The sequence below is a fragment of the Rutidosis leptorrhynchoides genome, chromosome 1 (genome assembly GCF_046630445.1).
Source record: "Rutidosis leptorrhynchoides isolate AG116_Rl617_1_P2 chromosome 1, CSIRO_AGI_Rlap_v1, whole genome shotgun sequence".
Taxonomy (NCBI): Eukaryota; Viridiplantae; Streptophyta; class Magnoliopsida; order Asterales; family Asteraceae; genus Rutidosis; species Rutidosis leptorrhynchoides.
Window position 1 is genome coordinate 247838478 of NC_092333.1, and position 16860 is coordinate 247855337.

At 33.9% G+C, this 16860-nt stretch overlaps 2 protein-coding genes across 2 annotated transcripts; both read left to right on the top strand.

Moving 5' to 3' along the window:
- The first annotated feature begins 514 nt into the window (after nucleotides 1–514).
- On the top strand, nucleotides 515–7770 carry LOC139868913 (26S proteasome non-ATPase regulatory subunit 1 homolog A-like). Its single transcript, XM_071857251.1, has 13 exons — nucleotides 515–820; nucleotides 1726–1789; nucleotides 2608–2713; nucleotides 2920–3031; nucleotides 3346–3514; nucleotides 3611–4077; nucleotides 4381–4516; nucleotides 4630–4875; nucleotides 4983–5203; nucleotides 5335–5593; nucleotides 5696–5928; nucleotides 6316–6820; nucleotides 7184–7770. The coding sequence occupies exons 1-13, from the start codon at nucleotides 675–677 to the stop codon at nucleotides 7517–7519; spliced, it is 3000 nt and encodes a 999-aa protein (XP_071713352.1). The 5' UTR covers nucleotides 515–674; the 3' UTR covers nucleotides 7520–7770.
- A 1293-nt stretch (nucleotides 7771–9063) lies between these two features.
- LOC139896522 (probable pectinesterase 29) lies at nucleotides 9064–10873 on the top strand. Its single transcript, XM_071879168.1, has 5 exons — nucleotides 9064–9344; nucleotides 9489–9648; nucleotides 9939–10151; nucleotides 10360–10607; nucleotides 10702–10873. Exons 1-5 carry the CDS (start codon nucleotides 9064–9066, stop codon nucleotides 10871–10873), a joined length of 1074 nt encoding a protein of 357 aa, XP_071735269.1.
- Nucleotides 10874–16860: the final 5987 nt, after the last annotated feature.

Sequence of the window (16860 nt, forward strand, 5' to 3'; positions counted from 1 at the left end):
CTTTAGAGTCGCGACCCCAAAAATCAATGTTGAAAGGAATTCAAATCCATCAACATCTTGAAGGAATGAACATTCCATAGATGAAGGAATCTCAAGATTTCAAGGAATATAATTCCTTCCAAATTATGTCAATCAAACGGAGCGGTCTAAGGAATTCAATTCCAATTCCATCAAATTCCTTTGGAATTCCGCGAGCCAAACGAGGCCTTAGATGTTTTTGATGGCTTTTAGGCGTACTTGTTTTAGTTTTGTTTGTTTATTTATGTACATTTGTTTGTATCGGTTGGTTGTGTTTGGTTCACAGTGTAGGGCTAGCTCAATTCAAAGTAGATCTCTTATACGGTAATATTCAAATTGATTGTCAATTTAAATTTGATTTTTTTCTTTCTTTTTTTTTTTTTTTTTTTTTTTTTTTTTTTTCAAAAGATACACAAAGGATGATATTTGTTAAAAGTTAAAGGGTAATACATGTACAAATAGTCAAATACATATCAGATTACACACACACCTTGCCTCTCCCCAAAGAAATCGAACCAATACTACATAAACTCTTCTGTATCCAAAACCCTAACCCTGATCTAATCAAATCTCCATTCTTTTGAATTGATCCACAAAAACAACAATTGAACCTCAATAATATCTAATAATATCTCTACACATACAACGGCGTAACTATGGCTGCAACTATGGTGAGCTCCGCTGGTGGTCTGTTAGCGATGCTTAACGAACCGCATCCGTTACTCAAACTTCACGCTCTCTCGAATCTCAATGCGTTTGTTCATCACTTCTGGCCAGAGATTTCAACTAGCGTTCCGATTATGTAATGATCACTACACTTGTTATAATTAATTGTATATATTTTGTCGCTTTTAATTTTGCTAGGGTTTTGTTTTGATTTAGTGGTCTATATATGTTAATTGGTAGAGGATTGCGTTTGGAGACGTATTTTTGGTATAATTGTTAGGGTTTGTTTATGAGTTGAGCTATATAAACAAGTTTTGTTGTTCACTGCTAATTATTGATTTGTGTATAGTGCTCATGTAGGATAGGGAAGTGCTTAATAATTTTTCTTTTAGACTTTTTATAATATAATATGCTAGTTTTGTTTTTGATTGTATTGTGTATGGTGTTATAAATTCAATTGGTGCGATTGATGACCCTTAAGTTGTGTATGCCGACTGATCCAAATATTAAGGACTTGCCTGAAGGCTAAGAAAATAGCATTTCAAACGCCTAGTTTAAAAAGCTGTTAGTACCAGTTCATCAGAAGAACTTGAGATTTTTTTTTTTTTTATTTTTTTTTTTTTTTTTTTTATCTTATCTATATTGCTTACTTTAGGACAAAGGCATTTTCACATATTTTTCTACTTGTATGAAAAGCTATTAAACCTATCGTGATTATAATGTGGGCTTAAGCTTCATATACAGACTTATTTTTAGAATTGAAGATTTGCTGGATGTTAGGAAAAGAACGTTGTAAATACCTTGTTTAGAAAAATAGTTGGTATAGTCACTTCAAAGAACTTTGAAATTAAGTAGTTGACTTTGTTTGGTTTATTTGTTTTGTGTGACTTTTTTTTCTTGTTTATTTGATCTACTTTACTTTGCAAATAGAAGTGAATTACTGTGTCGGTATTTCTTTTGAGCTTCTATGGTAGTGAAAGCATTCCCAATAGATTTTGAAAAGATTTTGTTGACGTATTTATGCTTGTTTTTGTTTATCAGAGAGAGTCTATATGAAGACGAACAATTTGAGCAAAGACAGTTGGCTGCTTTACTTGTTTCAAAGGTTGGACTTTTTCCCAGTTTTTTCTGGTGTATTGTTGTAATTTTTTTTAACAATTATCTTATATTTTAACACTTCTAGTAAATGCTCCTGTTTACAGTTATGAAGTGATACTTGATGTAGCTGTGTACTTGTGCTATATTTATTTTACACACATCTACTTGTGTTCATTTGAATTTATATAACCATTTTTGTATTGTAAAGTCATGTGAAGTAGACGGGGATAATTATAAGGAATAATAGCCGAGATTAATAAAGAAAATGTGAAGGACATTGTTACTCTGTAAACCTATATATATTTTGAAGTCTTATGCTTTAATAGTTACCGATTGAAATAACCAGCAAAAATGTAGATCTTTGAATTTTTCACCAAGGCAAACTTTAAATGCAATCTTTGACCAAAAAATAACGAGGCCAACCAGTCGGTAAGATGGTGTGAGTAAGCTTCTAGAGTAATGTCAGTAGTCCAGCTAAGCTAATCATAAAATTTTGGAAACCTTTATTTGCAATAACTTTAGATCGTTGCTTCAGAGAAACTAAACCACTGCTTCTACTTAAGGGCTTATTCTTTGTAAGAAACTAATTGTTGAATCTTAAATGGTTTTATATTCTTATTTAATGATTGGATCGTCACATGTATGTTATAGAGTTAGTAGGAACCTACCAATAGAATGATTCATGTTTGCAGGGAGTGTGTTTATCTTGTTTGGATTATGTGAAAACAGCTAATGCCTTTTCTCATTTAGGTTTTATTCTACACGTGAGAGCTTTTATGTCCGTTTCTGTTGGTATAAAAACAGCTCATGTTTTCTCTCTTGTAGGTCTTCTATTACTTGGTTGAGCTTAATGACTCGTTATCGTATGCCCTTGGAGCTGGCAATTTATTTGATGTTTCTGAGGACTCCGATTATGTTCATACTCTTCTTGGTAAGTCTCACTTTATGAGTGCAATCTGTCATGAAAATGCTCTTGATTGCTTTGGCTATATCGTATTTGGCTGTGACCTGATATATGGTAGTTACTAAATAACTCAGATGTGGATTGTTGAAAAGTGTTGGTTAGGCAGAATGCCTGATGTTCACTTTTGTTGGTGGGTTTTGGACTCTAATTTTTTTTATTTATGTTTTTCTCAGCTAAAGCTATTGATGAGTACGCAGCTCTGAAATCAAAGGCAGCAGAATCGAAAGAGGAATCTTCTGATGTGGACCCTAGGCTTGAAGCAATTGTTGAAAGAATGCTCGACAAGTATGTATTACTCATATTTTTTAGAATCATATCTTTAATAGTTTGTGAAGCCCTGAGCAAATCTGTTGGACGGATATAGATATTAACAAAAGTATATGGTTGGCTGGTTTACAAAAGGTCATCCTTTTTTCCCTCCAAAACCTGGAAGCTAATGATAATCTCATCAAATTATTATTTTTCCATATCTTTCTGTTTGGTAAAAAATTGTATATAGGGAACAAACGCTACTTTCGCTAAGCCCTGATTGTTAAATATGGTAGATATCTGGCTTGTGTTTAACAGTCTTGTTTATCTTTCTCTTTTTGCTCGTTTAGGTGTATTATCGACGGGAAATATCAACAAGCAATAGGAATGGCAATTGAATGTCATAGGTTGGATAAGCTTAAGGAAGCAATTACAAAAAGTGATAATGTTCACGCAACTTTGGCATATTGCATGAATGTATCTCATGCATTCGTCAACCGGAGAGAATATCGTCGTGAGGTTGGTGGTCTTTGATTGTTAGCTTATTATCATTGGTTACTTATGTGCTTGCTATATGATGTATATATTTGACTGACTTGTGTGGAATATGGATAGGTACTTCTTCTTCTTGTCAAAGTATATCAGGATCTGGCATCTCCAGACTACTTAAACATTTGCCAGTGCCTCATGTTTCTTGATCAACCAGAAGGTGTTGCAAGCATACTTGAGAAACTTCTAAGGTCTGAAAACAACGATGATGCGATGATGGCATTTCAAATTTCATTCGATCTCATTGAGAATGAGCATCAAGCTTTTCTATTGAGTGTGAGAGATCGTTTGTCGAGTCCTAAGTTGAAACCTGAACAGCCAGTAGCAGCCACTGAGACAGACACGGCTCAAAGCGGGAATCCATCTGCTTCAGAGGATACTCAAATGGCCGATGAAACCCAAGCACCGACATCCGTTGTGCCTGAAGACCCTGCTGAAGTTATCTATGCTGAGAGGCTGACCAAATTAAAAGGAATTGTTTCTGGGGAAACTTCAATTCAGTTGACTCTTCAGTTTTTATATAGTCACAACAGGTGAGGAGCTTATTCTTTTTGGTGTGTTTATACATTCATTCTAGAGGTGGAAAATTGGTGGGTGGGAGGTCTGGGTTATAATAAGTAGGATCGGGTTAATTCAAAACACTATGTTAAAAACAGATGACATGTCAAATGTGATTACTAAAGATATATTTTTATATCGATTTAGATGGTTTTATGCATTAAATATATATTTTGGAATATACAAATCCAGAACTGGATAAGGTGAAATTGCCCTCTATATCTACTCTGACCTTTTTTCTTAATTGTGGAAAGATACTTATTACGTTGTATACATAGGTCGGATTTACTTATACTTAAGACAATAAAGCAATCGATAGAGATGAGAAACAGTGTTTGCCATAGTGCCACAATATACGCTAACGCACTTATGCATGCTGGAACAACAGTTGACACCTTTCTAAGGGAGAATCTGGTACATATGTTTGTAATTTTGCTATTAACTGATGCATCATAATCATTTTTTTATCTACTGGTAGTTAACTTTATCACCAGTTATTTTATCTTGTTGACCGTTCATGATCTCAGGACTGGTTGAGCAGAGCCACAAATTGGGCCAAGTTTAGTGCGACAGCGGGACTAGGTGTTATTCACCGAGGTCACTTACAACAAGGAAGATCACTGATGGCTCCTTATCTTCCTCAGACTGGGTCTGGTGGTGGTAGTCCTTATTCTGAAGGTGGTGCTCTCTATGCATTAGGTTTAATTCATGCAAACCATGGAGAAGGCATAAAACAGTTTTTACGTGATAGTCTACGCAGTACAAACGTCGAGGTACTTATATCTTACATTTAAAAGTTTCTGCATATTTAATGCATCAGATTTGTTGACCTGTATGGTTGGAACATCAGAGTTGTTGACCTTCATATTGGTGGGTGCAGGTTGTTCAGCATGGTGCATGCTTAGGTTTAGGCCTGGCTGCTTTAGGGACTGCAGATGAAGACATTCACGATGAGCTAAAGAGTGTCCTGTACACTGACAGTGCTGTTGCAGGTGAAGCTGCAGGTATTAGCATGGGTTTATTGATGGTTGGAACTGCAAGTGAGAAAGCATCTGAGATGCTGGGGTATGCTCATGAGACACAACATGAAAAGATCATCAGGTGAGTTTCTAGTTATAGTCCAATCTGGGTATGTATTACTTCAACGGGTATTACATATGCGTTAACATCATTTAGCAACCTAAATAATCTGATCATTCACTAATGTTAACATCATCATTCTATGTTTGCAGGGGGTTAGCATTAGGTATCGCCCTCACAGTTTATGGAAGAGAAGAAGAAGCCGACACTCTAATTGAACAGATGTCTCGCGATCAAGATCCTATTATACGTTATGGTGGCATGTATGCGATAGCATTGGCATACAGTGGAACGTCTAATAACAAGGCAATTCGCAAACTACTACATTTTGCTGTATCAGATGTGAGTGATGATGTTAGAAGGACAGCTGTGTTGTCTCTTGGATTTGTCTTGTACTCTGAACCTGAACAGGTTAATACTATTTCTCTCAACTTCATTCAGTAATAGCCATAAAATTTGGTAGTTAGATGTACATAAAAGCTGCCTAATGGACTTCATTGTTATTTAATGCAGACTCCACGCACCGTTGCACTGTTGGCCGAGTCCTACAACCCGCATGTGCGTTATGGGGCAGCCATGGCTGTAGGCATTTCCTGTGCTGGTACTGGTCTAAGTGAGGCCATATCCTTGTTAGAACCGCTGACATCAGATGTAGTTGATTTTGTTCGTCAAGGTTCTTTAATTGCAATGGCCATGGTGATGATCCAAACAAGTGAAGCTGCTGACTCTCGTGTTGGGACCTTCAGGTATTCTTTTTCTGAACGTACATGTGCCTGCAATGTTATTTTTGTATTTGATAAAGTTGGCAAAACAGGCCTGTCACGCGGGTTACTGGTTGGTTTGGCTTGAAACATTTTTTTGGTGTTACATTTATTTGTTTTGAAAAAAATTGATGTATCAGGTAGATATGCATGAGTTCTACTTGTTAAATAAAAATCTACAGTCCTAAACATGGTATGTATAACTTGTGTAATTTCAAGCACTAAAGATTGACGATTTACGGGTTAAATGCTAGCTGATACTCTCTTTTACAACGAAATGAGTTGAAATTACCTATCTTTATTATTTAGTGCTTCATTTTGTTTATGCACTAACATGACATTACCTGCCTCTCGTGTGCTCTTAAACATTAGACGTCAATTGGAAAAGATCATTTTGGATAAACATGAAGACACAATGAGCAAAATGGGTGCTATTTTGGCTTCCGGAATACTTGATGCTGGAGGAAGAAATGTTACAATTAAGCTGCTTTCTAGAACGAAACATAACAAAATGACTGCAGTCATTGGCCTTGCTGTTTTTAGCCAGTTTTGGTACTGGTATCCACTTATTTATTTCATTAGCTTGGCATTCTCCCCCACAGCGTTGATTGGGCTCAACTATGACCTAAAAGTGCCAAAATTTGAATTTTTATCTCATGCCAAACCATCATTGTTTGAGTACCCTAAGCCAACAACTGTGCCTACCGCCACATCAGCTGTTAAACTCCCACCTGCGGTTTTGTCCACGTCAGCAAGAGCCAAGGCTAGAGCTACCAAGAAAGAAGCTGAAAAGGCTAATGCTGAAAAACTGTCTGGAACTGATTCTGCTACTGCCAAAGGAAAAGCATCTGTTGAAAAGGATGCTGATTCAATGCAGGTAATATTTCTTTATTTTATATTTTTTGGTTGCTATCCACTAAATATAATACATAAAATAACGTTACCTATGGTTAAGTAAACTATGATGTTACTACATCCCAGAATAATCAGATTTAGGAGGTTATATCCACTAATAATGGACTTTCGACAGTTGGGCTGTTTTCAAACTGTTGACTCTTTTCAGTTAAACTTGTTTATTGGACCATTTTAAGATAAACTTTCACCTATATCGACCCATTTGTATTTATGTGGGTTGAAATTGTCATGTCTTTGGAAGCGGAATGCTCAAATATTATAATAGAAAGTTAGAAGCTCTTGGCTTTAAGCTCTCTACTTTTGGTGTATTAATTATATCTGGCAGGTTGATAGTCCTGCTGGTGAAAAGGAAAAGAAGGCGGAACCTGAACCAGCTTTTGAGATTTTGACCAATCCTGCAAGAGTGGTCCCTGCACAAGAGAAATATATCAAATTCTTGGAAGATAGTAGATATGCTCCAGTAAAAGTAGCCACATCTGGTTTTGTTCTCTTGAAAGACCTCCGCCCAAATGATCCTGAAGTGTTGGCTCTGACTGATGCACCCTCATCAACCACCTCAACGACTGCAGGTGCAAACGCTACTGCTCAACCAGGGTCTGCTGCAGCCATGGCTGTGGACGATGAGCCTCAACCACCCCAGCCCTTTGAATACACCACATGATCATGTCTAGTTGTGGTTTATTTATCAACTTCTGCCTGCAAGTCATGTTTAATGCTTGGGTTTATCTTTTCTGTCTCGACACTGTTACTTTGTAGTTGAATTAGTTAAAAGACACTATGCTCTAGTCTGATCACATTTTAAGGCGCATGTAGTTGAATTCCAAAACGTCATAAAACTGATTCAAGTGCAGTTTTTTAATTTGTATTTATTGATTGATGTAATTTACAAGACAAATTTCATTCTTGTGGTCATCTTAAGATTTGTGTTTTTCTATATCAGCTTAATACGTAGCGAACTCCATTACCGGCCTCCACCCACTGTCTTCATGGATCACCAGCCAACTATGTAAAAAAAAAATTGTCATCTGTCTCTCTCTACGCAATTGTTCAATTTCCCTAAAATGTTTGGGATATACTTTATCTATTTAGTACACTTAAAATTTCAATCAAGTGTCGCACACAATCAATTTACCTATATTTCAACTCGCTTTACAAGACAATTTATTCACTAGTTTTGGAGCAGCTAAGAGTGATCGAGAGTCGGTACCCCACAAAGGTTTTTTTTTTGTTTCTTTTCGGGGAATTAAACTTGAAACCTTTTGCAGCTTTAATCCTATTTGAATAGATACATAGCTGTGACCATTTATAAATTTTAAGGCCTTTATGTGATTAAATTTCAACATAGCTGAACATTGGAATTAAATTAAGGTTAGAAGCATATAAGTTTGAAAAAACATCAAATCTAATTTATATGTCGATCAATTTTATAAATTTTTTCTTTCAATCGTTTTGAATTGTTACATCAAATCATTTCTATTTCTACATATGCACATTTGATCTTTTAAAAGTAACGATCAAATCATTGTATTTGTATTTGATTTGACTAGAAATATATGTCAATAAGTTTGTATATAAATCACATTCATATAAAATAAAACTTATATATATTCGTTCACATATACACATTTGGTCTTTTTAAAATCAAGTTTATATATGAATATATGAATATGAATGTTACACCTTCATTTTTATTTAACGTGTGTATATATATGTAATTTTAATTTTATACATATACCAAAATACCAAATATTTATTTATGTTACACCTTCATTTTCATTTATCATTACATCATGCTTATATATTTTATTTATATTTAATATATTAAATTATATTTTAATTGTACCTCGGTGTCATATCATCCTAAAATAGCAGGTGGATTTATTAGGATAAAATGGTAGGATGAAATTTCGCTAATTAAGGAAAATCGATTAGAAAAGTAAGTAACAATAGAGGTGTAACATAAAATATAAACGTTACTTATAAGGAGTTAAATTCGTTTCATTTGTCTCTCATTTTAAGAACCACATCTCTACAAAATCACCTTAATATGGTAAAGATCATTAATTATTCACTTAACAAAAAAAAAAAAACGTTTGAGTTGTCAATCACTAAACATACAATTGATCGCCATCTAATCTAATTCTTGTCCAAACTAAAACTTTAAAAAGAGAGATGCTGTTGAAGTTTTCTAACCCCATGATCAAAATGGCACTTTGTAAAGGATTTGTGCTTGTTTTTATTCTGTTCATATGTTTAAGAACATCAGAAGGTGGTGGTCGTGGTTTTTGTGTTGAAAGAAAACCATGGTCTGATAATCGTAGCTGCCCCAGATCAACGACGATCAAACGATCGTTAAAATACTATCAAACGATCGTTGTTGATCAATCGGGTCAGGGAGACTATACAACCATTCAGTCTGCCATTAATGCTATTCCTCCTGAAAATATGCAATGGATTTGTGTTTATGTTAAAGCTGGCACCTACAAGTATATACACACATACTCCTTTTATAAACTTTTATTTAATGTTTATACACCAACATTGTTTTTTTTTCCCTTACAATGATATGATAGTTTTAGTATGATATTTTTTTTGTTACCAGGACTAATTTTTGCTTTTGTTTTTGATAGTGAACAAGTTAAAATTCCTAACGATAAACCAATGATTTATCTAAAAGGAGCCGGTAAAAGAAAAACATACGTTGTTTGGAGTTCACATATCTCCATTGAAACCGACGCTACCTTCATTTCTGAAGCTGATGATGTCGTAGTCAAAAGCATCACTTTCATCGTACGTACAAATTATTACCTTATCTCCGTTTTTAATCAATCCGTACACAATCGTTTTAGTCATACAAAATATTACACAGTACAAAGCTTTAAAACACATTTGGTGCTGTATGGATGGTATATGGATCATCACCCTTTCATTATTACTAGTATTCATGTGATCTGTTTTGTAAGCAGGGTATTAATTTTTGTACATAGTAATCAAGAAGAAAACTGCTAGAAGAACTATTTATGTACAAATATGTTATTGTTGCGATAATTAACTACCTTCTTTTATACGTGTTTATGCAGAATTCATACAACTACCCTTTGACGAACATTAACAAACCCATAATGCCGGCTGTGGCGGCAAAGATCTCCGGTGACAGATCAGCATTTTATCGTTGCGGTTTCATGGGTGTTCAAGATACTTTATGGGATGTTGCTGGTAGACATTACTTTAAGTTGTGCTCTATAAGAGGTGCAGTTGACTTCATCATGGGGTCTGGTCAATCTATATACGAGGTAATGTATTAAATATATATTGCTGACATGTTATCTAATGTTAAATAGTTACATATATACATTATGTACGTCATTGTATATAAATACAGTTAAATAGTTGAAGGTTTGATAAACATGTATTAGAGTTGTGATTAAATTTGATGAATTTTCAGACAATTTATCATGTTTATTTATTATTTATGTAAAAAGTGATTTGATGTTTTTTCAGAGGTGTACTGTGTCGGTAATAGCAGGCTTTTTGAGTCCTCAACCGGGGTTTATAACTGCGCAATCAAGAGACGATCCTAGTCAAAACAATGGGTTCGTGTTCAAAGATTGTAACGTGATTGGAAATGGGACGACATATTTGGGAAGACCATGGCGTGGGCATGCTCGAGTTCTGTTTTATAACTCGACTTTATCAGACATTGTTGTTCCTGAAGGATGGCTTGATGGGGACTTTATTGGCACCACAATGTATGATCATATTCTTGATCTCTCTCTCACTTTTTTTTTTTTTTTTTTTGCTGTCTTTCCCCCTTTTTATTCGATAATTTCCGGTTCGTTGAAGCAGGAACGATTTGGTGTTTGCTGAGGATGATTGTAGGGGGGCCGGATCTGGGATGTCAGGAAGAGTACCATGGGCAAAAAGGCTGAACAAAGAGGAAGTAAGGAGATTAACAAGCATGTCTTATATTGATGATGAAGGTTGGATTAGTAATCAAGCTTTTAATATGTTGTGATCTTGAATTATTGTGTTATTATTGTTTGCTTCTTTTTCGTTATTTTTATTTTCTTGTTTTGGAAATTGTTTAAACTTGTAATTTGGTTTGTATGGACGTTAAATGGATTCTTAACATGATGTCAACCTTAGTATTGATTGTTACATTATTGATTTACACTATTATATGGAGTGCTTCGTTTTGTTTGTGGAGTATTTTTCTGTTTTTTTTTCTCGTTTGCTAGCTCCTTTTAGTTTGTGTTGTTGTTTAGAAGATGCAAGAGAGATCTTTGGGATCACATTGATTCACTTCCAAACAAAGCTACAGATCGTTGTGTATTTAAACCACATCACACAAACGGTTTTAGGCGGTGTTTCTAGAACTGATTATCGCAAGTTAAATTACGGTTTAATAACAAACTTAGTTGAAAGATAGCGTTTGAAAGATAGCGCTCGGAGACACATACATTTCATTTTCTTACTGGCAAATGAGAGTATTTGATACCGACCACTTGCCTTTAAAAAAAAGACATTTCACTTTCCTACTAATGAAGCCACAATAACTTCGCGAGATGTGCATGTTTTATAGAGTCTACTCGTAAATATAGATTAGTGGTCTCCGACTTATGGTGACCCGTAATTACGATGATGTGACTAGTGGTCTCCGAATTATGTGCAAGTTTTATGGAGTCTACCCGTAATTACGATGATGTGACATGGATTAATTTTTGTCAACAAACACTAGGAATTGATATTGAGTCACGGAATTTTAAACAGAGAAATATTAAAATTTGCGAGTTTGGTCCACCTTTTGGGTGACCTGTTTAGAGAGAGTGACAAGGCTCACCAACAGAGAGTTAGATTGTAACCTACTAGCTTCACTTGGTGGTGTTTATTAGTTTTGTTTACCTACGCTAACTCAACTAATGTCTCATTGAACTGAGTGTATACCCTTGTTGAGCGTAGTCTAGAGGGTCGTTTAAGTTGGAACAGAGTGCGGTTCTTGCATATATGTACAGAAATTTGTGTTGTGCCGTAGAAGATCTGAAACAATTAGGAATAAATGGAACAATGGTTTTATTACAATTTTGGGCATATGAAAGTGTCTCACACCTTGCCCCCAACTCTTTATCAATAACTATACAATTTTCTTGTTCCATTCGTATGGAACAATCGAACATTTGTTTAATATATATATATATATATATATATATATATATATATATATATATATATATATATATATATATATATATATATATATATATATATGTATATATATATATAGGGTAAGGATCCATGGAGAACCAAAGGTAGTAGAGAACCCATGGAACTCGTGTAGATTCAGTAAATCTGCTGCAGATTGACAATTTTTTTTTTTTTTTTACAGATCGACTTTTTTTTTGTTTTTTTTATGCAGATTGAGTCAATCTGCGTTTTTTTTTCCTTTTTTTTTTTTTTTTGCAAATCGACTTTTTCTGTGCAGACCGACTTTTTTTGTGCTGATTGACCTTTTTTTGCAGTTTTTTTTTTTTTTTTGCAGATTCATTTTTTTTCTGTGCAGATTGACTGTTTTTTTTTTTTGGAAAAAAACGTCAATCTGCACGCAGATTGACTCAATCTGCAAAAAAAAAAAAAATCTGCACAGAAAAAAAAAAACTGCAAAAAAAAAAAAAAATTTGTCAATCTGCAGCAGATTTACTGAATTTACACGAGTTCTATGGGTTCTCTACATACCCTAGTTCTCTAGGGATCCTTTCACTATATATATATATATATATATATATATATATATATATATATATATATATATATAGGGTTAGGTTAGGATACATAGAATCTTAAGATACATGGGGTAAGTTGCAATCTTAGCCATTAATTTTTTCAATCTAAATATATTAAAAATAGTGGCATTGTTGTAATATTTTTATTATTAAATGGCAGTTACAATAGTAAAAACAATTGTATTTTTTTGATTCCGTATAACATCCTTAATTTTAGGGAAAAATTTTGAATACAATTTAATTAGTCATGTGTTTCAAGTTTAAATAAAGAGATAAAATATGACAAAAATTAAAATAATTTGACAAGCTATACTGGACTTGAGATTTAAAGGCATTTGATATGTATCAATTTAAAGTTTATGGTAATTTTATATTAGGATAAGATTGCCAGTCGTTCAAATGAATTGATACACTTTATTTCTTTATTTTCCTTATAACATTTGCCATAAATTCTTTCTAGAAGGATTGCAGTTGTACCTGAGTGGTAGTGGCCTGCCTCTAACACACTTGAGGTCAGGAGTTCGACACCACTCCAGGGCAACAATTAATGCAATTCTATCCCTGTCATGTAAGGATTCACCCATGTCACCTTTCCCACATTGTGTTGGGGGGTAAAGGGGAGGGGTGTTTTACTTGGTCGTGCCCTTGGATCGGTTCAAGGTTTCCTCCCGGGCAGTGATAGGGGGCGGGTTAATATCACTGCATCGGCATAGTCGAAACGGGAGATGATCGCAACAGGTGGTTAAGTCCCCCTCGGGTGATCCCAAATTCGATGTTCTAAAAAAAAAAAAAAAAAAACTTTCCAGAAAATTAGAAAAAAATCTAAGCATGCAATTGATTATACTCGTAAGTATTTATAGTTTAATTTATTTTCATTAAATGTGCTTATTGTGATAATCAAGTGATGCACAACTTGCATGTTTGTATTTGACTATAAATAATGTTTCTTAATCGCATGCTGTAGATCAAGTGATGCACAACTTGGATGTTTGTATTTGACTACTATAAATAATGTTTCTTAATCGCGTGATGCATAGTGATTTCTTCAATGATACACAACAATTGCTCGCTTGATGCACCGATTATTATTCACTCTTTTTATTGTATGTATCCATACATAGCAACAGCTAATGATATATAAGTGATGTTATATTTTCAAAAACTTTAGGAGTGTTAACTAGATGATGCATCAATTAAGAATTTGTAGATAGATAATCTATTGATGCATAGTTACTATTAGTTGATGCACAATTAAAACTAAGTGATGCATATATTTTTTTATTTTTTTATTATTATTTTTTTTTTTTGGCAAAAATAACGAAAATTTTATAGATGGCACCTTAACATGTATAATAAAATTATGACACATTCACCGAATATCCAAATGATACACTAAGAAGCATCGATTTCATTTGGATGGATAGATGACTAATTGAGAGTGTTTCCACCAATCGAATATGGTCATAGTTTTGCTTCATTTATCATTGATATTCGCCGCCATCAACACCATCGTAAATTGTAGGTAGTTTTAAAATTAGTTGTTGACAACCTCTATGTGTACCGGTGTGGGCTAAGTTGAAAAGACTTGGTAGCTTCATATCGTGTTCTAACATATGCATGGACCATATGTTTTTATTCGAGTAGTTATGATCTATATGTATATGTGTATATTCTAATTAAATGCATGGCCAAATGTCCCATGCATATGTAAATAGATTGTCTAAGGTTTTGAGGTTTGGTCTAAGGTTTCTTCATGGTTGAAAATGAGTACGCCTACAAATCTAAGCATAGACTAATCATTCAAAATGAGTATAGGCTAAAAGCTTTAGATGCACTTTAGTGGCATGTTGTAAGCCTGTAAAAGTTGTAACTCCTTGTTTAGGCTAATGCAATATTCCATTAAAGTATTGGGCCATTCTTGAACGCATGTCTGATCTCAGCATGCATTTGTAAATTTGTACCATTGTTATTAATTTTTATAATTTTCGGCTGCCTTTTCAAAAGAAATATGTAAACATATAAATATTTCTTATTTGAATATATTGTTATTTGCTTTTCATAAAAAAAGTTTCTGATATAAATAATAAGAGAGAGTGAAAAACAACAGGTCAACACGAAGTTTATATGTAAGAGAGAAATAATTATGGTGAGAGATAAATAATTTAGTTGTTTGATTCAGTAGTAATCTATTACGAGTATATTTTTACGATATTACCCTTTTAATCTACAAACCTTTCCCTCAATTTAGGAGGACACATGGCATCAAATGAGTGGTATAGTACCTAATGTATTTTAAGGTTGAATGTACATGAACCAACTCATATATATGTATATATATATATATATATATATATATAAAAAAGTTCAATTGAGAATCAAGAAAAAAGGAAGAACTTGAAGAACCAAAATACAGGAGGGTAAAAATGTAAATTACACATTAAATAATATTTTCGTATTTATTGTTCAGAGCAAAATTCAAATTGAAAATACATTTAGCGGTTACCAAACGCAATTGTAGGGTTGCTGTTATTCACTATGATTAGCGACGCCATTAACCTCCGTATCATAATCAAAGTTCACCAAATTCCTTCTGTAACATCTCATCATCCATTGATTAAATTATCAATTGGTAATTATCATTATTATATTTTGTATTACTGAGTAATAACAAATGGGTAACGTGGTTCAATTGCAATCTGAAAGTCGCAAAATTATAGTTGAAGAAGGACACGAAGCAGGCGTTTTTGACTCACTGGATTTGGAAGCATCGAATCTTGTTCATGAATTTCTGAGTCCTAATCGAATTGAAGGTAATTGGTTTCGAATTATTTGTATTTGTAAAAAAATGTTCAATTAGTTTTTGTCTGATATTGTTGGCTCTTATCGAATTTATTCAGGTGATAATTAGTGTGCAGACTGATTTTTTGAAGGCACATGCTAATTCAGGTGTACTAGTTTGTATGCACATCCTTATTAGGAGTATGATGGTATATAGTTAATTTGTTCTCTATTAACTTGTTTAGTTGTTAAATATTGAAAGTTCATGAGTTCAGAATTATTGTATATGTTAACTACAGTACTCCGTATATGTTTATTTATTTTCAGAAACAATAAAGACTCATAATTGTACGATCTATGATATCAGTAATAAGAACCCAATGTTTGTCATGGCTTTGTTTTATCTCGTTATCATGTGCTATGTTATCATGTTGATTTACCTAGATTTTTTTTATTGACTCATATACCCGTACATGTATAAAGTATCTATTATTTATAAATTCTCGTTAGCTTATTCAATGGAGTTGAATTTAGCGTGGATTCGATTTCTTTGCCTATATAGGTTTAAATGTCCATCAATTCATGAACTTTTGTAATACGTTATGTTAAAAACTATAAGAGTACCACCATAATGCGTTTGGCAGAAAGAGAGCTTCATGTACATCAATGTAAAAAAATGTGCTTATGATTTGACGTTCAAACTGTTCCTATAATGTTTCAAGCAAAAAAGTTATTGATTGTTTGCTATTTACGTTAACAAGCTGTACTTACACAATATGTTTTTATTCACTCTGAATTATTAGGTACAAAATGGTATTCGTTCCATTTACTGAAGTGGATCACCACAACAAGTGTGTAACGTTTGGTGGTGGTCTACTTAAGCATGAAACTACTAAAAGTTATGAATGGTTGCTAAAGGCCTTCTTAAAAGCTCACCCAACTCAACCTCAATTGGTTCTTACGGACCAGGACCCAGCCATGAAAGAAGCTATTGCAAATGTGTTGACTGACTCTGCACACAAATTGTACATGTGGCATGTCATGAAGAAATTACCTTATTAGGTAATATGTAATGTTTATTTATTTATGTTGTAATTGTATCGTTTTGTTCATATTTGACATATGGATAAGTTTTTAATGCCAAGGTATGTGGAGAGCTCTTAAAGAACACTGATCTGAGGAAAAGGATACACAAGCTCGTGTGGGATGTTTTACTTACAAAGGATCACGCCGAAAGCGGATTGGTTGGTCAAGATGAAAAGTATGTCAACAAACGCAAAAGGCAATTTCGGGAGTGCAAAAAATGTGGCGAATTTCAACATAAACACGATTCGCGCAACTGTGATAAAACACAAGCGATGAAGCTTACAGAGCAGAAGTTGCAAGAGCAGAAGCGGAAAGAGCAGAATATGAAAAAAAAACTAAAAAGCAAGCCAACGTACGTGAA

Coding starts and splice junctions, on each gene's coding strand:
- LOC139868913 (XM_071857251.1), top strand. CDS start 675: ATGGCTGCAACTATGGTGAGCTCCGCTGGTGGTCTGTTAGCGATGCTT. Junction 3,515..3,610: donor GGAGAGAATATCGTCGTGAG/GTTGGTGGTCTT, acceptor GAATATGGATAG/GTACTTCTTCTTCTTGTCAA. Junction 5,204..5,334: donor CAACATGAAAAGATCATCAG/GTGAGTTTCTAG, acceptor CTATGTTTGCAG/GGGGTTAGCATTAGGTATCG.
- LOC139896522 (XM_071879168.1), top strand. CDS start 9,064: ATGGCACTTTGTAAAGGATTTGTGCTTGTTTTTATTCTGTTCATATGT. Junction 9,649..9,938: donor TCAAAAGCATCACTTTCATC/GTACGTACAAAT, acceptor GTGTTTATGCAG/AATTCATACAACTACCCTTT. Junction 10,152..10,359: donor CTGGTCAATCTATATACGAG/GTAATGTATTAA, acceptor ATGTTTTTTCAG/AGGTGTACTGTGTCGGTAAT.